This window comes from Chondrus crispus, genomic scaffold, assembly GCF_000350225.1.
Source record: "Chondrus crispus Stackhouse genomic scaffold, scaffold_135, whole genome shotgun sequence".
NCBI lineage: Eukaryota > Rhodophyta > Florideophyceae > Gigartinales > Gigartinaceae > Chondrus > Chondrus crispus.
In genome coordinates, this window is record NW_005178999.1 from 96079 (window position 1) to 116406 (window position 20328).

At 51.9% G+C, this 20328-nt stretch overlaps 9 protein-coding genes; 4 read left to right on the top strand and 5 right to left on the bottom strand.

The window, feature by feature from the left end:
- Positions 1–73: 73 nt before the first annotated feature.
- CHC_T00002353001 (hypothetical protein) lies at positions 74–1162 on the bottom strand. Its single transcript, XM_005713303.1, has one exon. The coding sequence runs from the start codon at positions 1160–1162 to the stop codon at positions 74–76; it is 1089 nt and encodes a 362-aa protein (XP_005713360.1).
- Positions 1163–1675: 513 nt separating this feature from the next.
- On the top strand, positions 1676–2662 carry CHC_T00002354001 (hypothetical protein). The gene has a single exon (XM_005713304.1). It carries the CDS (start codon positions 1676–1678, stop codon positions 2660–2662), a length of 987 nt encoding a protein of 328 aa, XP_005713361.1.
- A 1496-nt stretch (positions 2663–4158) lies between these two features.
- On the top strand, positions 4159–5070 carry CHC_T00002355001 (hypothetical protein). XM_005713305.1 is given in 2 exon segments: positions 4159–4989; positions 4990–5070. 1 exon segment carries the CDS (start codon positions 4159–4161, stop codon positions 4987–4989), a length of 831 nt encoding a protein of 276 aa, XP_005713362.1. The 3' UTR covers positions 4990–5070.
- A 666-nt stretch (positions 5071–5736) lies between these two features.
- On the top strand, positions 5737–6294 carry CHC_T00002356001 (hypothetical protein). The gene has a single exon (XM_005713306.1). It carries the CDS (start codon positions 5737–5739, stop codon positions 6292–6294), a length of 558 nt encoding a protein of 185 aa, XP_005713363.1.
- Positions 6295–6515: 221 nt separating this feature from the next.
- CHC_T00002357001 (hypothetical protein) lies at positions 6516–6863 on the bottom strand. Its single transcript, XM_005713307.1, has one exon. The coding sequence runs from the start codon at positions 6861–6863 to the stop codon at positions 6516–6518; it is 348 nt and encodes a 115-aa protein (XP_005713364.1).
- CHC_T00010300001 (exosome component 5 Rrp46) lies at positions 6718–7542 on the top strand. The gene has a single exon (XM_005713308.1). It carries the CDS (start codon positions 6718–6720, stop codon positions 7540–7542), a length of 825 nt encoding a protein of 274 aa, XP_005713365.1.
- Positions 7543–7567: 25 nt separating this feature from the next.
- CHC_T00002359001 (hypothetical protein) lies at positions 7568–10846 on the bottom strand. The gene has a single exon (XM_005713309.1). It carries the CDS (start codon positions 10844–10846, stop codon positions 7568–7570), a length of 3279 nt encoding a protein of 1092 aa, XP_005713366.1.
- A 3849-nt stretch (positions 10847–14695) lies between these two features.
- Positions 14696–15866, bottom strand: CHC_T00002360001 (hypothetical protein). XM_005713310.1 is given in 4 exon segments: positions 14696–14998; positions 14999–15246; positions 15360–15621; positions 15825–15866. 3 exon segments carry the CDS (start codon positions 15864–15866, stop codon positions 14999–15001), a joined length of 552 nt encoding a protein of 183 aa, XP_005713367.1. The 3' UTR covers positions 14696–14998.
- Positions 15867–17256: 1390 nt separating this feature from the next.
- On the bottom strand, positions 17257–19188 carry CHC_T00002361001 (hypothetical protein). XM_005713311.1 is given in 2 exon segments: positions 17257–17595; positions 17596–19188. 1 exon segment carries the CDS (start codon positions 19186–19188, stop codon positions 17596–17598), a length of 1593 nt encoding a protein of 530 aa, XP_005713368.1. The 3' UTR covers positions 17257–17595.
- Between the last annotated feature and the right edge of the window lie 1140 nt (positions 19189–20328).

A 20328-nucleotide genomic window follows, 5' to 3' on the forward strand; every position in this document is an offset into this window, starting at 1 on the left:
ATGATAGAACCATGGAAGGACGTTGAAACAAAAAAAGCGATCGCATGGCAATGGCGAGATTTTTCAAGTGAAGTTACCGTGCGGTATCTCCTGGACAAGCCTTCTCCAAAACTTCTTCTGCATCAGTGAAAACCTTTTCACACTCTCGTCCATTTCTTAGCAGAGGCGCCAGTCGGTTGGAAATCACTTTCCCCCCCTTCGCTATGTAGAACTCACCATCCTCCAGAGTCCCTCGATCTGCACACGCGAGCTCTAAGCTGAGCTCCGCTCCTTGCACCGGTGTTTTGAATCCAAACAATGATAGAAAGCGCTGAAACAAACTCGGGTCTTTGCCTGCGCTGGCGCTCGCCCACTCTGCCATCCAAGACGGTAGCAGATATCTACCTAGCTCTGTTTGGACAACCCCGGGATGTAAACTTACGCTTTCAACATTGGCCTCCTTTTTCGCTAATGCACGTGCATACATTGACATGGCGAGCTTTGAATCCGCATACATATTCCACTTCGCATAGTTCTCCTCATTTAGCTCATTCTTCGTTCGCTCAGCGCTCACCGGTGGCGTATCCCTGCTCCTGGCGAGAGACGCAGCCATTGAAGAAACGAAGACGACACGCCCGCCATCCCCTGCCCGCAGTGAAGGCAACAAGCGCTGGGAAAGCAGCGCATGTGAAAGATGATTGACTGCAAACTGTTGCTCGATCTCTCCGAATTCGTCGGCAAACCCTAGCGGGGGCGCCATGATCCCGGCGTTGCAGATGAGTAAGTCGAGCGGGGCGCCGTTGAGCTTCGCAGAAAGCGTTTCTGCACAGGAGACGATAGAGGTCGGGGAGGTGAGCTCAACGGGCACGATCGTGATGTCGAGGCCCTCGGAGGAGGAGCGAAGCGGTGCAGCGATGCGCTCGCCTTTGGCGACATCACGGCAGCACAAGAAGAGATGGTCGAGGGTGTTGAGGTCGCGAACCAGACCACGAGCCGTCTCAGCGCCTATGCCGCTAGAGGCTCCCGTGACCACGGCGGTGCGTGCTGGGAACATTTTTGCGGCCATAATTGGATGACGGCGGTCGGACTGAGTAGACTTTTGGGAACACGTAGGAAAACGGTGGGGGGAGAGCGGGGTGGCGAAGGCCGCAGCCGGAGGGTTCTGAATGGGCGTGCTGTACATGGCAAAATAGAAAGTAGGCCTCTAGAGGACAGGGAGAATAAACACGGATGCCCAAATGAGGCTGAAGACAAAGGTTAATAAGGAGCTGCCCGGCCAGTGGCGTAAAGTTTACTCAAGCGGCAACCCATTCGAAGTGTAGTGAGCCGGGCAGCTGTCCAGTTGAGGTTAATTGGTTGGTCGGAGATGCAAATTTGCATGCATGAACTCCACTATAGTGGCCGCGGATTGGTAAAGCACTGCTACCACTGCTACGTCGCAGGTATAAAACGTCCAATAAAAAGATCAATGGAATGTTTGCATTGCTGGCTTCTTAATTTACACACGCGGACGTGCGCCTTCTGTAATGTAATGATGCTGTCCCGCTTGAACACATATCATACTGCAGAGATGCTCCGCTTTGGCGCGAAATTTGTTCCCTTCTCCCTTCGTGGAGGAAATGACTCACACGCCTATCTCGATCGCCTTTTCCTCAACTTGCTGTGTCGTGCTCCCACTCCACAACCGTGCCACATCATGCCTGCGCGGAAAAGTGGAAAGTCCTCAATCCCAGTCACCGCCGAGGAGGAGCGGATAAATGCTGAAACGACGCGCCTTCGTTCGCGCGCCGAGCGCCGTCTCCTTCAAAAAACCGCCCCCGGCGCATCGACTAGCGCCGCTTCGATCGCGCTGCGCCGTTGCGATGGGGCGGATATCGTCAAGCGAAACGCCAACCGCAAGAAAAAATATTTATTCGTCTTCCCTGGAGCCGCTTCGCTTCCCCCGGGCGCAACCGTCGGCTCACTGTCAGGGTTGGACACGCGCACTCCGACTCTAGATGTCGACGTTCCACCGCATGGACGCATTCGCCTTTTAGGTTCGCTTGTGTTCCCGAAAAATTGCTTCACAGCAGTGAAAGTACCGGCGTCGAAGAAGAAGCCGGTAAACGTGGTTGATACATTTGAGACGCTCGTCGTTTTTTCGGAGTGGGCTTGGGTTGGCGATCCGAAGAAGAATCCGGGGGGGCTTCCAGAACCATTGCCCCTTGTGTTAAAAAGGCCATTGGAGGAAGGGAAAGCCTTGTGGAAATCATGCCCATCGCAAGACAATGAGCTGAACACTGGCCCCGCGATTCGGAAGGAGAAAGCGGGGGGAGGTGGCGTCGGAAAGAGCAAGGTCAATGATGCTATAGTTTTGGATGACGACACGGACGAGGCTGAGAATGTCGTAGATAACGTAATAGAGTTGGATGATGAGGACGAGGACGCGGGCAGCTGGGATCAGTGGGAGAGTACGTTTTCAACGGCCGCAGCGCAAAACGTGGAACCTCGCTCAAATCCGAGAAGAAAGCGGAAACGAATCAATTATGCAGACGAGGAGGAGGAGGACATGGATAGCATAGACGGAAATGCGGAGGGAGGGAGCGCAGGAGGGAGTGATGAAAGTAGCGGTACGCCGGACACGAACGATGATGATCCAGGGTACACTGCTGAGGCTGACCTCATCGGAACTGCTGCATTTTAGATACGCCTGAGTGAGTCACGATTGAGAACAAGTGATTGCCAACTTTATTCGAGAAGGCATCGAGCAAGTTTGTGTGGGCAAAGAAACAAAAACGCAAATAAGGCACCGGTGCGGCAACTTCTTGACGGTATTGTTGTGTTTTGTCCAATCTTTTTGTAAAGACGATCATAACTTTCACAAACTTGGGTTTCCCTGGAGCTGGGGAAGCGGAAGGAGGAGGAGTAGGCCGTAGAGAGGGCGAGCGCGGCGGTAGTGGTACTGTCTGGATGGCGCGCGTCCGAACGCTGTAGGCGACTACCAACAAGAGCGACGGTGGCGGCATCGCGGACGGCGCGGATGGCGAGGAGGCGGGGCTCGCGAAGGCGCAAATGGTAAGAGCAATGTGGTCGGAGATGGAGGCATTCAGCGATTTTAGATCATCTTATTGGTCTCTAATGGAGACAGGATGGACTCTATTGGATGGGGACTCTCCATTCAATACAGGCCATCCTCTCCATTCCGCCAGTCCATGGCATCCTATCCGCCTTAATTGCTTGCTATGTTGTTTAATTGTTTGCTTCATAGTTGTTTATTTTCTGTTTGAGATAGTGTTGCGTTTAGGGGGGCGATCAGGTGCATTTTGGTGGCAACAGACGGGTGAAATCGGAAAAGTTGTAGCGAACAAGGGGTGACGTTGGTAACTTTGCAAGAGGTACCATCCGATAGCGGTTTATTTGTAAGGATCACTATGGTGACCATATCAAGTCTGAGGTGACAGGAAAGGAATTTGTAGGTAAAGAGGGGCGTCAACAGTTGAAAATCGTGGACAGTGCAATAAAGTGTACTAACTAACTTACTGTAACCCTTTCTGTTTTTTCTCTTTGTCGTTTGTGTGCCTCTGTCTGCACTGGAAAAAGAGCACATGTGCCTGGCTTTCTTTGTCGACCAACTGCGAGAACTGGTCATGGAGCACTTTTTTTATTTAATTTATTCATTTCAAATTTCAAATTCGCGGGAAAACGTGTCCGCATTCCTTCGTCTTCCTCCATCTCCCGTCTCCATACTACCTGCACCATGCCATGTGACCGACAGACAGGGACAACCCATTTTCTCTGCAACGCAGCCTTGCTTTATATCAACCATTTCAGTTCCCGCTTCGACACTTTTATCTTAGATTTTGCAGCCCAGCATTGATAATGGCGGCTCCTTGTTTTTTCGCGACGGACGTCCTGCTCGCAGACCTTGAAACGTTGGGATACCCGCACGCCGCTGATGCCGCCAGTGTCTCTCCCAACGGAAAGGCTCGTCTCGAAACACTTGCTTGGCTTGCGTGTCGCATCGATACAGACTTTAAAGGAACATCAGAGGACGCTCTAGCTGCCTTTTGGGACCGTCTTGGCATACAATGTGCAAACCGAAACAAAAACGGGCATTGCATACCTCTCACTGTATCTGGAGATAAGCAGCGAGAACGCTCCGCAGCTTCCCTTTACATGCGTGTGGCTATCGATCTCGTAATGGCATTTGAGAGGAGGCGGGCGGCAAGGGGAGACTCTGAAACAACGAAACCCGTGGCCGAGGTAGGGGAAGGAGAAGAACCGCTCAGCGTTGATGAAGAGCCCCCATTCGATGCTGAGGACATCGAGGCAAATACACAACTGGAGACACTCATTATGAATAGGCATCTCTTGTTCCCAAATGCTGTACAGCTATCAGAACAGCAGCCGACCCTAAAGCGAAGACCACTCACAGTGCGCAAGGCCAACGGACAAAGCCGAGCACCACCAGGAAGGTCAACAATTTCGAATAGTAAGCCGGTCGTCAGAAAACAGGCAGCTGCCTTCGGGAAAGCTCAACCTACACGTGACGAGGTTTTGCAGAGACTGAAGGTGATTCAGCGAGAAACTCAGAATCTTCAGCGAGCAACCACAAGGGCAAAAGATGCCAAAGCAAATAGTGATGGGCTGAAGAGCGAACCGCATGGGAATCCCGGTCAGCCTCAGTCCCCCGTGTCTGTTGCGGAGGTGCAAAAAATAGCAGATGCTAGTGCTGAACTGAAGACGCTCGTTGACGATTTTGAAGCTCTTTCAACAGAAGCTCTTACGTTCAGAAGAGAGAGACCCGACCTGTTGCGTCCCGACAGCGATGAGGATGAAAATATTTCCGAGGTGTCTGCAGACTGTTGGAAGCTTGAAAATGAAGTGCAAACTATTCTCCTTGCTGCAAGAGACTTGCAGATATCTGTTTCAAATCTTGTACAAGTGCAAAATAAGGTAGAAAAGCTCGCAAATTCTTCAACGATCAAGGACGTAGCCCAGTATGGGGAAAGAATAGAGAGTCACATGTAATGCGAAGAGGTGAGATTGTTAGCGTGGCAAAAGCCCTAGAATCTAGAGAAAGAACGAATAGGAAGGAAAAGTTTTGTTTTATACCCGCAGTTATAGGCCGACTTGTCCATATTTGCGAGATGTCTGAGAAACCACGCAAGGCCTCACTGCATCGATGGGGTACTGCCTCATCATGACGCCCTGCAATGAACATGGAAATAAGTTACGGTTTTAGTTGCTCCTCGTCATGACTTCTTGTTCGGTGTGAGTTTGCTGGCGCCCGAGGTCCTAGCTCCGCCGTTATGCTCGGGCTCCTCTTCGTCGGGATTTTGCTTCTGTCGCACTTCGACTTGCTCTTCCTGCAGTGTTTTGCTTTCTGCGCTTTCCTTTGCCATCTCGACCCAAGTCTTTGCCTCAAACTCAAGGTCCTCATCGCCATCTTGATCAGAATCCGCCCGCTTCGATGCCTCCGCCTTTCGCTTTCTCTCTGCCTCCCTCTTTTTCTTCGCTTCGCGTTCTTTCTGCAACCTCTTCTTCTCTGCGCGGTCCCTCTTTGCCTTCTCTGCTCTATTCCCGCGTTCCTCTGACACGCGTGGTTCGTCTAGAAACTTCATGATCGCGTCAGCTGTCATCTCTTTGCTTCCCGCCGCGTCGATATCCAGCACATAGGCCGCCTTTTTGACAACATTAATGTGAGCTCTCAAAATCTTGTCCCTACATCTCACGCGCTCCTTGTCGTTGGAAAACACAAATCCTGAAAATGAACGAATGTTCGTCTTCCGTCTCATCGCTTGTCCTGCGGAATTGAACATCAGGCGATGGATGAACTCAATGTGGGGTTCTCTTGCTGTGCAGCGGTCCAGAGCATACTGGACATTGGGCACTTGCGACAGTTTGACGCCACGGCCCTGCAGTCCGAGAGAGCCAGTGCTGAGTCTGCGCGTCGCTAGGGCAGTAGCGATTTCGAAGACGCGTGTCTTCGTTTTTCGACGCTTGCGGCGGGGTGAATATGTGTCAGGGTCGTGCTCTTGCGTGGGTTGGGCGGGGGAAGATGGGGGTTCGGTGAAGGGGGATTTACAATGTAGCGGGGAAGACCTAGGCGGGGAGGCGCGCGAAGACGGCGACAGACTGCCCAACTCGTGCGAGGACTCGCCGGCGCCGGAGGGCGGGGCGGTAGCGGGGGCTGGGGAGTGTGCAAAGGGCGCGGCAGGCGGCGAGCGGGGAGCGGGGGCGGCGGGGAGGAAGGGACTCTGCATTTTGGAGGTGGTGCGTACGGTGTGGACGCTGGAGGAGGGGTGGAGGGTTGGGGGGTGGGGCGGGGGGTAGAGGGTTGGGTGACTCTAGGTTTCCCTCAAGCCTTTGTTTTGAGGGGCGTGCGGCGGCGATGGTGGGGTGTTCCCAGAAGCGAGGGAACGGGTGCACCCGCGTGTTGCGATGCCAGCGCTTCGAGTGTCATAGCTGTCGCTCGGCAGAGTGCTGAAGCCGCCTTGCATTCGCATTGTACAGTACTGTACACTTGTCATCTCAAGCACGCGCGGCAGAACAGACTAAGCTTCTTTTTTTTGATCATTTGACCCTGTCGTGCTTACGTCATCGCCTCCACCGCCGCCGTTCCAAGTTCTGTAGAACCTAGAAACGCTACCTGCAGCATCGCGCACGCTACCGCACCGACTTCGCCCCACCCTGTAACATCGTTGGCTGAAGCTCTGCCAAGAAACACTCCACGGGCTAACCACTTCCGTGTTCGCCATGTCAGTCAGCACCGCATCCAACACGCGCCCTGATGCCCTCGAGTTTTCCGGCGTCGGGACGGGCGTCGACGCCATGTCAGGCACGCCGCTCTCCGCCGGGCGACGGGACGGCCGTTCGGCATCAGAGATGCGATCGCTCTCCATCTCACACGGGCCGCTCGTCGCCGCCGACGGGTCTGCACGTGTGCGTCTCGGCGCGACGGACGTCGTGGTTGCTGTGTACGGCCCTATGGGCTGCCCCGTCCCGCGCCAGGACGCGGAACAAATGCATGTCAGCGTTGCGTTTCGGAGACGCGCAGGTACCACGTCGGGAGGAGCGGGGGGTAAAGGGGATTCGATTAACGCGGGTAAGGAAGCAATTGCGGGAAGGGATCTTAAAAAGGTCGTAGAGGAGATCGTCATGGCGATTTTGCATCCCCGCAAGGCCGCCGTCGTCGCGGTTCAGGTACTCGCGGACAATGGCGGAGTGATTGCCGCTGCTATTAATGGTACTGTTATGGCCCTCGTCGATGCGGGAATGCCGATGAGAGCAGTGCCATCGGCAGCTAGTGTGTCTCTGTATAACGGAGCCATCGTTGTTGACCCTGTTCTCATCGAAGAGGTTGAGGCAGATGGTGTGATTACGTTCGTATTTGATACATCTCTTGCCGACGAAAACGGCTTTATGTCAGTCTATACAGACGGCGACTGTACAGGAGATTCCATGTTTGCCGCCGCGCTTGAAACTTCCCGCGACCTCGCCTTAAAAACAATGGCGTTTCTCAAGCTCAGCCTTGAGCAAAAAGCGGCCCAACGACTTACCTGGAATACAACAAAAACCTAGGTGTCCTCTGACACTCTCCCTACCCTCAAAACGAAAACTCGGGTCCCCCACTTGGTGTTTCAAGGGCTCCGTCAGCGAAGAACATATCTCCTATCTGATCGGACCCCATGACATCACCGCTCAGGCTGCCGCTATTCGCAAAGGTAGATCGAGCTCCCACATCTCCTAAACCGCTCCCTATCCCTAGTCCCATACCTCCTTGGTTCCCGAATGATGACAAATTGGAGAAATCCAAAGCTGTCTGAATGCTGCCAGCATCTGATAAGTTGTTGCGTTGTCCGCGGTCTACCGTAACATTTGCTGTACCACCACGTTGATCAGCACTTTTCCCCAACCCCGATTGTTGCACTGCGCTGAATTGCGAACTACCAGGGATATTGTGAACGCCCCCGTTCATGTTCATCATCGGAGCATTTTTTGGCTGTTGCCTTTGAGACGCAGTCTGGTTTTCACCGCGCAGCATCCCAACACCAGCGGAGACTCCTCCAAGTTGCTGATTCATCAGCTTTTGTTGCATGAGAGGGTCGCCTTGGTGTGCGACAAGATTTTGTTGTCCTTGGGTTCTTAGGGGAGTAAACTGCTGATGCGGCGCTAGACCACCCCCTTGTGGTTGCCTTCTATACTTCATTTGCGCTTGCGCTCCTGGTCGAGTATTCACATTGGTACGCCCGCTCCCGCTAACACCAGGTAGCCGCACATTTGTAAAGGCACCAGAGCCGACACCATGCATTGCTTGAATAGCTTGTGACGGTACCACAGTCACACCGTTTGAGCTCGTCCCTTGACCGCTGTACATGTGCATCCCGCTAGGCATTTGAGCGCGCAAGCCTTGCTGGTGCATCCCACGCATGTCACCGTGTGCAGAAACCAGATGTTGCCCACCATGAGCGGATTGCACCCCAGGCGGAAACCCCATCGCCCCGACAGAAACACGCGCATTTGGGGGGATCCCACGGGATCCCACGGAAGACGATGAATGCCGCGGCGAAGACTGCATTACCCGTACCGGCTTCTGAATAGGCCGCTTAGCTACCCCATTTGGAGTCGCATGCGGAGAACTCATCGGTGAGGCATTGACTAACCCACAAGATGCTCCCACACTGTTTACAAAAGAACCGTTCGAAGGCGTCCGTGATGTTCTGTGAGACGTCTGACCCCACAGCTCTTTTGGGCGATTTCGATGGGTTTTCTCCCAGTACAGTCCGCATGGTATGCAAAGCCTCTCGACTCCCTCAGGTCCAAGACCTCCCGCTCTCCATCCAAATTGGTCACGTGTTCCGCAGTTGTTGCAAATCGAGTTCTGGTTTGCTGGCGGTAATTCATGACTTGTTCGATGCGATGGGATACCGACCGAATGCGATAGACCTCGATTCGAAGCCGCGTGGTTCTGGTGCGCATCCAAACTCGCTGCTTTCGCCGCCGCCACCGCTGCTTGCTGTGCGCGAGCCTTCAAAAGGTTATTCATTTCCTGTGATTGAACAGAGGACTGTGACGAGAAGTTGTGGTGCGCGGGCCTCATTACTGAGCGCCCATCCGTAACGCCTGATCTTTGGCGTTTCTGCGAGAGCAGCTGGAGCTCCCTTTTGTGCAATGCTACATTGTTTGGGTGATGAGCTGACGACATATGTTTGCGTTGTTCAATTATGTTTGCCTGTCGATGTGCTTCGGTGCATAGTTGTTGCTTAATCCCAAGAGACCGAAGCTGGATTTCATGCAATTGGGCTGGTGTGAAGTTCGAACCAGTGTCCATCGCCCCAGCCGGACTCGCTCTCCTTCTATGTGCATCGCTCAGTACCTGTTTGTGCAAAGAATCGATACATTGCAAGTCCTTTGCGGCGATGCCAAGTGCAGGGGCATTTTGCAGACGGGCGATTTCGTCCATGGTTGCAACGCTAACCCCGTGAGGCATGGAGAAATCTACTACGTCAACAGGCACAGTGTCCACCTCTTTCGCGATATCTTCTCCCAATAACTGTCTCAACCCGTCTATGCCATTCATTTCATGTCTTGGCTCTTTCAGCTTCGGTAGAATTGAGACAACCTTTCTGTTCGCCTTGTCAATGGCATCCGCTAATTGGATGATAGACTTGGTATCCCATGCTTTCAAATTGTCCGAGACGTTCCGCGCGTTCGCTTTGCTTGCCATCATAGCAAGATCATGCAAGGTTAACCCTTTCTTCAAAAATTCCTCCTGCTGCTTCTTCACAGCGAGTTCAGGGCTTAGTAACTCGGTGACTATTTGGGTCGTCGTAGTTGACTTTGAGTTTTGCACAAAGCGATACAACGACTGCGCGTAGTCTTTCACAAGAATGGATCCCTTTCGCGGTTGCGGCGCACAAGGGTTTTTCGTCGAGTACAAAGGCAATGTTTCGCACAGCAGCCCCGGGCATGCGTCCACTTGATGTGTTGATACTTCACCTGACATGCCATCTTCCCATCGCCGGTCGGTTGGGTGATATTTTCGCAAAGGAATTTGCACAAGGCTGCCATCGGCTGTGGCATATTGTGGTAGCAAAACGTTGTCCGTTCCTTTCCTGTACAAGCCTGTAGTTCCCGCGTACTGCAAACGCAAATGATCGGCCAGAGCGTTCTCCTCTGGGGTGCGACCGTTATGTTCCTCCCTCGGAAACGTCGTAGCGGTGGAGTCCATGGGATCTCGTCCAGGTACGTTTGTCCGTGAGTCCCGACCGGCATATCCCCCAGGACCAACGCCAGGTTGTGGATGTAGGCCATGAGCTGACAGTACGGCGTTCGCTTGCATTGTCTCTCGCCTTCGCCTGTGTTTTTCCTTCCATTTAATAATGTTCTCTTTGTCCTTCTCTAAATGTTGACGAGTTGAGGCGATAAGTTTCTCTGTGAGGCGACGCAGTTCAATAGCGGTTCGACTGAAAATATTGGTAGGCTCTTTTCCATTAAAAAGTAGGCAGTTGGACCAAATGAGGTCGAGATCGCGTCGAAACTCACCCAAGCTGCGGTACGATTGCTTGCCGAGCTTTGTACGCATGGTAGTCAGGTCCATGGGACGTTTGATGGTCTCAGCGTAACCGTCGACTTCATCGGTATTGACGGGTTCCAGAAATATATTGAGATGGTCCTTCTTATTGAGGCGGTCCAGGACATCAGTGCATCGCCTGCGGAAGCATTCGGGCAAAGGAGGGGGACGCTCCCGTCCATCGCGGGGGGCATTTGGCGGGCGGCCCCTGCCACGGCCGGAGCGACCGGCCTTTGCGCGAGAAGGGGTGGCAGAGTTCGCGGAAGAGTCAGTGCCAGTGCGACGGCGTTTTGCGGTTGATCCCACACCCATTTCCTGGTGGGATAAAGGGGGGTGGGAGGCGGGGGTTGGCAAAGGGGGAGGTTTGGCGGGTGGAGTGTAGAGGCGTGGTGAACCTGTGTGGACGCGAGGGTCGAATTCTGACAGCAAAGCGGCAGGTGGCGTGTGTTTGAGGGACGTGAGGGACGTTTTTTGACGGAATGTGGACGCCTGCGGGGCTGTGGCAACTCAAAAACGCGCGCCGCGCCGTAATATACCTTGAGGGCCGATTGGACTGCCCGGCAAAGACACCGTGGTAGCCGCGTGCCAATGCTGCCGAGCTTGGCTCCGCGAGAACGGCATTGGACTGTACGGCCAAGGCACTGTGGTAGCCGCGTGCCGATGTTGCGGAGCTGGGCTCCGCGAAAGCGGCTCTGAGGGCGTCAGCGGCATTGCTGTTTCAAAAGAACAATTGCTGCCGGCCGCATGTAATGGGGTAATTACCCTCCCCATATGCAATTAGCAAAACTCTGCTTGCACAGCGCGGATAACGAAAAATTGACGATTCACAGCGATTGGGTCCAGACGCGGCATGGACGTGAAGGACCCCAGCGTGCACTGTCGCATTCGCCTTTCTTAAAACTCCTCCCGCTGGCCGCGCGCCATCACTCCTTCCGCTATGGCCCCGTCGCGGCCACCAAGGCCACCCACACACCCGACCAGAGACCCCAAAGAACTTCTCAAGAAGCGAGGCGCTGACCTCATCCGCAAAGTCTCCGACAAAGACAGATATGCCATCTTTCTCGAACCAGTCGATATCCGCCAGGTTCAGGGCTACACAGACCTCATCGCCCGCCCCATGGACCTATCCACATTGCAAAAAAACCTCCAGATGGGCGTCTACCGAACCCCCATGGAGTTTCGCGCCGACTTAGACCTCATTTGGTCAAATTGTTGTATCTTCAACGCAGACGACTCCATTTACTACAAGGAGGCTGTTAGGTTACGCGTGCTGTGTGAACGCTATTATGACGAACTCTGCCGTCTCTTATCCCGCGACGGAGTCGCCGCTGCCCTCGGCCTGACGAAAGTACGACGTGCAGGACCGTACTCGAGAAACTCCTCCAAGCGTCCGCCACGCCACCGTATGCAAAATGGAACCGGTCCGTCATCGGGTGGAGTGTCCTCTTCGCTGCAAACCTCAGAACCCACTAGTCCCGAACCAGACGCAGACGTCTCTGGTTCGGCATCGGCTTCCGGTAGTGCGTCGGGAGCCCAGCCGACCTTTCGCGACTCACAGATTCGCCGCGCCCGAACCGCTGCCGAGGCAGCCATTGTTGCCGCAGCTGCAGCCGAAGAGGAATTTCGTGCTGCCGCAAAGGCTGCTGGTGTTGCGCCCAACGTCTCGTCTGACAGGCAAATTTTTTCCGGGCCTAATGACGTCTTTCACAAAAGCAGTCGCGATATCCACGCACTACGAGCTCGACAGCTAAAAGTTTCAAATCATCGCAAGATGAAAAATCGTTGTGCCGAAGTTCCGGAAGCGTGGAGACGCATTGGCCGCTGGCACAGCCGTGGTCTCACAATGCCCAAGTTTGCGACGACAGAACGAGCCTTGAATGTGCGCTACGGTCAAATGTATCAGAGATACATCCACAAATCAGCTCCCATTGCACGCCGTCTCTTAGCCACATTACTGGACGAACACGTGGTTTCTGAGCATGATTTGAAAACCACGAGGGCGCACAACCGGTCGGGCCCGGTCCTCGACAGAGTTCTCGTGAATGGCAGCCCCAATCATAGTGAGTTGGAGAAAATGGATATCTCTCCCAAGGTCATCAAGAAGAATCTTTCGGCTACGATACCGGCAAATGGCATACACGATTCCATGGATATCGACAATGGCAGAGTTACCCGAAAACCTTCAAAATCATTCCAACAAGCTGCAAAGCGTGCGAGAAGGCGTAACTCACCTACGCAAGTAAATGGAGGAGCTGATGTTCCTGTCGACTCACCAAGACCAGAATTGAATGAGAAGGTTGAACATCATCAGGATATCGAGGAAGTGATGTGGAAGGATACAGGTGCCACCGGGCGAAGCCCTCACCCGGGAGTGAAAGATATTTCGGACTTGCAAATGACCCTGAAAGAAAATGGTATTGACCCTAGCTTTCTCTCAAGTTTGGTCAGGGGCGGAGCTTGTACAGAGAAGGAAGTGCGAAGCGGACAGACAGAACAGGACCAGTGTAAAGGCAGCGAGGCTGCGCGAAATGATGATATGGAATACTTGCTGACTACAAACCACGCCACTATGATGAACGTGTTGAGGTTGCGCGCTCTCCGCGAGAGCGCGAATGAGGCAGATTGCGAAGATCTGGAAGATCGCGAGCGAGAATTACTTGAGCGTTTGGCAAAAGACATGTCGTCTGTCATTAAGAAGCTTCCGCCAAGCTGTGTCGTTCACCCGGCCGATGCAGCCGACACCGCAACGGCCATGGCGCTCTCGACTCAACCTCTATCGCAATGCCAAAAGTGATCTCATTTAATGACGTGGGAGAGCTGGTGACGCATGGGCAGTTGATTTTGGTTAGAGGTCCTCCAAGCCAGGGTTGAAGGCAAATTGTAGCATTGGTTTCCAGTTCATGGATTCAACCAAATTAGTCAATGGCAGGAAAGGATGGCCCACTAATATCCATATCTCGGGAGAGATGTCTAAGTCCTTCTAACCTCGGAAGAAACAGCAGAACTGCGAGCCCTGACATTGTGAACTGGGAAAAGAACAGAGCCTGAGCTTCGTCCTAAGGAAAGTCCTATATGCCTACATGTACTAACTAGTCTGAATCACTCAACTTCCGTATGTCTCCCTCACGGTTCAAGGTAGCTCGCAACGAAATGGCATTTTTTGAGTAAAACGATGTTGGCAAATCCGCGTCAGCTCATTTTCCCACTCCCCCGCACATTTGTCCCAGAATTGCCCCCACAACTGTCAAACCCACTGCGTGACAGCCCCTGTGAATTGCGAACAACAAGAAAGGCCGGTCTTCGAAAAAGCAATGCGAAGCATTCATCCCCGTGTCAAAGAATAGCCCAAGGGCCAGTCCCCATAGAGCCCCTTCTAGCGCCGTTTCACACATAGCAGTTTTTAGAACAAAAGCGAAGAAGAGCAAAACTGCGGCAGTCCCCACGGACGTTGCAGCGATTGCTCTCATATCCGGTTTCGGTGGTTGTTTCTTCCCGAAAGAGAGGCGGTTGCACAAATCCCCAAACAGAAACTTAGAGTACCATACCTAGTAGTTGGGAAGGTGCGAAAAAGTCAGCTCCAAAAGGGTTTCTTTCGCGATCCACTTCGTAAACATTATGCGTTATGGAAAGTATGAATTCAACACATACCATCGACAACGCCATGTACACCGACCATGATATTATGAAAGACTGAGCGCTGAGGTAAGCAAGGACTTGTGCCATGGTTGAAAGACGAAAAGTGGCTCTTGAAGAGCTAAGCAAGCACGTCTGAGTAGCGCGATATCACAGGCACGTACGGTACAGTACTTTCCGGCAGTCTTATTCTTCTTGTATCTCGTCGGAGTGGCGGTATGTGCGACAAACTGTACTCAAATTCTACCAAGCCAGTGTTGAACAAAAGACGCAAGATTAAGTCCAGGCCGGTGATGCCGCCTCGAAACAGCATAAAAAGGGGAATCTGAGATTTTTTTTTTAATAATCTGATTTTTTCATCCGTTGAATGTAGTGGATCTGTTGGCCCTCAGAGCAACCGCTCATCGCATGTCATTGCCTTGCTGACCCCAAGCTTAAGTCTATTCCGTCGAAGCTTGTCCGCACTCTAAGAACCACGAGCTCCTGTACTCAACTTTGTCGTTTACCATGTGTATCCTCAACCCGCTCTCCGCAATTCAGCAGTAACTTTATTGGTAGAGAAATCCGCGTAACTGGCTATCTCGAGCGGTGGCGCGCCCGAATCGCAAGAATAAACACCCTACCATGCTGCCGTGCCCATCCCATGAATTCACGCACATTGCAGAACTAAAATTCATCCATATTGAATGCAAAACAGCAGGCCATGGATGTAGCGATGCGAATTACCTAGTGATTGACGCTCAGGAGCCACAAAGCAAGCCAAGCATGGCGCCAATTATAGTGAGACTTGTGATGTGGTATCCCCTGTGGAGCAAGAAGAGCGCAAAGGGTCTATCCTCGAAAAAAGAATGAGAAGCGTTGAGTCCAGAGTCTAGAAAAACTCCGACAGCCAGTCCCCATATGGCTCCCTCGCCAGGCGTGCGACAATCGGCCACGCCCAACAGGAAAGAAAAGAATGGAAGGGCCATTGCCGTGCTTATGGCGGCCGATGCCATTGCACGAGCATCCGGCGTCGGTTGCTTGCCTGGATGTGCAAGGCGGAGGAAAGCGTTTCCGAAAACACCTGGCGAGTACCACAGCTAGAAGAAAGGACAAGTTGTTTTTCATCGTCGGACAGTTAGGTGTGACTAGGATATGGAAACAAGTAATCGAGGAGCTCCTTCATCAATTGGGCTGGTGTTAGAGTACGTACCATTCCCATGAACATGTGCACGAGCCATGAAAGGATGAAAGCCGGCAGGCTGACGTAGTGAAACAAAGCGCTCATTGTTGTCCGCAGTGTAGTGGCGCACGCTTAAACTCACGCCTTGATGTGATTTTGAGAGACTCTTCGGTTTGGGAAGCTTGGCAACGCCCGCAGACGTTTTCTTGTTCAGCAAGTATCGGTGTCGTAATGGTTTGACAATTCGACCTGGCCAATAGAGCAAACGAAAGTGTATGTGAGTAGCGTAGATCTACGGTGGCGACTACAGTGGGCGACTCCTGAAATTCTAAAATCGCAAATTGTGTTGACCAAATCGGGATTTTGTGACACACAAACGGCGCGTTGTGCACACACAACGCGCCGTTTTCTCGGACGGGCGACCCCATGCTAGGTTAAATGTGTATCGCACAAATGTCAAAATGTGCGCGCGTACAATCCAAATTTACTGTACACAGAGAAAGCGTCGGCCGCCGCCCGACCGACGAGACTCGACATCTACATCCATCCTACCGAGCATGGCTCTGAATGAGAAGTAGCAATAGAATAGCCATTTGGTCATTCATGGTTCTGACGGTGGCTGCTCGGTGAAAACACCATCATGATTGGGCTTAGCTCACAGCACACACTGTAGATAGAGCTCCGACGGTGTCATCGCCGGCGTCCGGTGCCGTGCTCGTCGTTAGGAACGACCCTGACACACCGTGCTCGTCGTTAGGAACGAGTTCAAAGCATGCGTACAGTAGGGGGACGCACATTATGTGCGCAAGCATTTCCGTGGTAAAACTCATTTTTTGTTCACAAAAAAGAAAAATATGACTCTGACACAAAAAATAATTTCCGGAGGCGCCCAGTATATCCTGGGCTCTTAGAGCACCCCTAGTGGTTGAGTAAATGAGTAAATTTTTGATTTTTGGAGATAGATTTGGTCACGAGCAACTCAAGTGGAGTGAGTATCTCTAAAAAATTTACCATTTTGAGTAAATCTATCTCCAAGCAGCCGACCGGATGGAGACAGATTTACTCATTTGCGCAAATGGAGATGCGAGTAGAATTGCGCCACTTGGAAAAATTACCCAAAACCCACGCCAATTCTATTGACTTGGCGCGAGCAATGTTCTCTGTGCACAGGGAACACCCCCAACACCCCCATCCCAAGCTGAATTTACCCGCCACTGCCACCCTCCTGCATTCTTCCTGACGCCTTCCCTTCTCCCTTTCCTCCTCCTCTCCTCCCTGCCCTTCCTCTAGGGCATGATGGTGTCATGTGGGGCTTGAGGAGATGGGAACCGGAGACGTCCCCCACAGTATATCCGTACAGCACCACCACTACCATCCCTCGTACTGGATGACCACGGCTGACGAAAGAGCCAACCACTGCACAACACGTTTGAATTTGCCCTCTAACCGGTAGTGTTGCGCCTAGAATCGCTATCTCCAAACGCTACCCTTCGAAGGGTAAATTTCTCATATTTAACCTCGAAATATAACTAAACCAGTAGGGGTGCTCTTAGGCCTTCCCGGACACAGTTCAAAAAATATACATCCAATGGACTGCAGAAGGGTTCCAGATTCCAGAGGGGATTATGCAGGCTTTCCAAAAATTGGCCCATGGCATGACAAAACTGTGAATTCAGCATTACTAACAGCAGGGTTGAAATGACGTCACGCTCAATCTCTTCTGATCCGAATTTCATCCTCCGACGGCCCTCGGAGAACATGTTGAACATACTCTTGATTGCCCCGTTACCATGGCAGCGGACAGCACAATGCCAGAATTATCATGCTGCGATTCTACGTATCGGCTACTACACTGGTACATACTGTACTGTAGTTTGCCCTTGTGAGCGAGGTGCGTGGCATCTTCGGAGCACCCAAAACGATAAAATAGAGAGCTAACGCAGAATGGTTATTGGTTTTCTTTTAGGGTCTCTATGCGGACCTTTCATGTCCCACACAAGTGTGAGTCCTTGTCGCCCGTCCCGTGATATCGTTTCGGCCACCCTGAAAATATGAGTAAAGAGATTTAGTACTAGATACTGACTTGATGGCGGGATGTTTGCCGTGATGCCGTTTGGTTTCTATCCCTGTGGGCGAGCTGCTGCAACGTTATTCCATAAGCACGATATGCCGCGAAAGCAGTTTCGCGGGAATACAATTGCCAGAGTTCCATAATTGGTCAACAAAGAGCCTATCTAGAAGATACTGATGCTGGCAAACCGCAAATCTATTTGCCTTTAGACTTCGCTACCTTTCCGTCCGGAATTTCGATCAAGGTGAGTGGTGGCGCGGCGGAGTCACAGATGAAATACCCCCTCCTCTCCAGTTGGATTGTGTCACCCTTCTTCAGTAGCTTCAAATTGATATCTCCGCTCAAGTACTCCACTTGTTCGCTATCTTTGTTTAGAAAGTCCTCGAACTCATCGTCTTCCTCCAGGCGATTCTTTGTCAAGATATCGGAATATCGGCATACCTTAATCGACACTAAATCTTCAACATCAGCGAGCCACGTGATCTTCTTTGTACCCTTGAAATTCTGATCCTGCGGCATAAACACTGCCTCAAGATTGCCCTGGTCATCCCGTGCAGTGATTTCACAATTGCCCCAATCCATGAAAGTCACCTTTTCACCAATCTCAAAGCTATCAGCATCTTCACCATCGACTAGAATTTTCTTCTGATAGATGACACTCTTCGTGCCGAGGTTGTCATTCTTCTTGTGCTTGGGCATCGCCTTAATCTCAGGCTCGGCATTGGTTACAGTAGCATTCCTTGCCTTCTCCTTGTTAATGGCGACATGGCGAGGAGCAACAGGGTCGATAACCCTTTTGTTTACCGTCCAAATTTTGTCCCATTCCTGTGTCGTATTGTTTCGAGATGCACCCTGTGACAAAATGAACGCACGAATGCCTTGAATTGTCATTCCCCTGCGGCGAATACCTTGAATCGTGGGGAACCTTGGATCGTCCCAAGACTTTGCCGCACCAATATCAATAAGCTTTTGAAGCTTTCGCTTGGAAAGGACGGTCCGCACGAAGTCTAGACGGGAAAACTCCCATACTTCCGGACATTTCAATTCTGCAGCTCTTGCCATCCACTTGTACTGCGCTTCGCGATCCTTGTACTCCAAGGAACGCAACGCATGTGTGACCCCTTCCCAGGAATCGACAAGTGGGCAAGAGAAATCATAGGTTGGGTAGACGTGGTACTTCCCGCCGGTTCTATGATGGGGCATCTTCTTCGTGCGGTACATCGTCGGATCACGCATCGTGCCGTTCTTATGACGTATATCAATCTTTGCCCGTAATACACACTGCGCCCCAAGTTCAGTACCATTTAACATATCCTGCCACATCCGAAGATTTTCCTCCATTGATTGGCTTCGATATTCGTTTGCCTCTCGTTTGAGCCTCTGTGCTTTCATTTCCTCAGCAGGAGTTGCATCGACGTAAGCCTTGTCTTCACGAATGAATTTCTCAGCCATCTCGAGGAGGTGGGGGAAAAAATCTGATGTGTAGTGGACCATATTGGGTTTAATACCGAGCTTGGTCAAATCACCAATAATGGCATCCTCAAAACCTTGGGTAGCCTTCTCGGTGTTGGTGTCATCGAAGCGAACAATGAGTTTTCCCTCGTACATCCGTGCGAAATAATCATTCAATAATGCCGCCTTTGCATGTCCAATATGAAGGAAGCCGCTTGGTTCCGGTGGAAAACGAGTTACTACCTTTCCCATCTCTGCTCCTTTCAATTTGATGTCCATATTGCCCTTGCTCTTCACTAAGCGCATCACATCGTTCCATGTTTCAGAGGTCGCCATGACGCGATTTGCAGCTTAAGGATTCGAGGTTGCGAGCTTTCTTTGTCTCTCTCGTTCCGGCTTCTCGGCGGAAGCTACGATCGCAGAGCGGATAATTTAGGGGCTACAGTGCACGACGTGCAAGTCATGTAAGTGCCACGTGGGCTGCAAGTGTCAGCACGCTCGGTACTGTACCTGTACCTCATCATACACACGTTTCCTGCGGATCATTGTACAGTACATTGATCCGTGAGATACGTATGATACTATTCAGTATTCAACCTGCGGTCTATTTCGACACGTGGCTAAAGCTTAGTTATTGCGTGGAGCCAGAGTCTTTCTGGTCACCAGAGTCTTTCAGGTCACCCCCGCCTAACCCTGTGCTCCGGTTGTAGACGATTCTAGGGTCTACAAAATTTGTGACGATTTTGTATACTTGTCACAAGAGACGGCGGCGGATCGTCACAAAAATCTACTTGGAAAATGAGAGATATGTGCAATTGGATGATTGTACCAGATTGAAGTACACGTCTCTCATCGATTGCACACATCGTCTCTTTTCATGTGTTCTACCTCACAAACCGTCTCCTAACTCTACAACATCTCCTTCCACGATACCCTCTTACCCCAATTGCGTCCCTCCTCAATCTTCCTTCTATCTGACAACTATGTTTCCAGGCAAGCACGGAGATCATGAGCGATCGCGCTCTCTGTACAGACCCAGATGTGGGTGATAGCGAGAGCAGTCCTGCGCGTTCGCAGACTTCAAAAAATGCAGATACAGACCAGCACAGATCAGTTGAAATTGCAAGCGATTGTGCCAATGAATCGCATTCACTACAAGTCGATAGCCCTCCCAACCTATCGCCTCCCCGCCCGTATTTCGGCACTATAACAACTCCTGCTCCTGCACCTGCTCCAGCCCAAGACCCTGACGGCTCACCCCTCCCCTTCAATCAAATGAGTACGCTTCATGACGCAGGAATGCCTTCGGATATGGTGGGAAGTATATCATGCTCGCCCTTTCAGCAGCAGGGTTCCCTTCCGTTGCAATTGGCAGCCGTGGATGAATCAATGGACTCCAGTGATGTGCCATTCTCCCAAGAGCCCATTGCGTCACCTGGAATTTCTCACTCTTCGGAGGAAATTACCGCAGCCGCC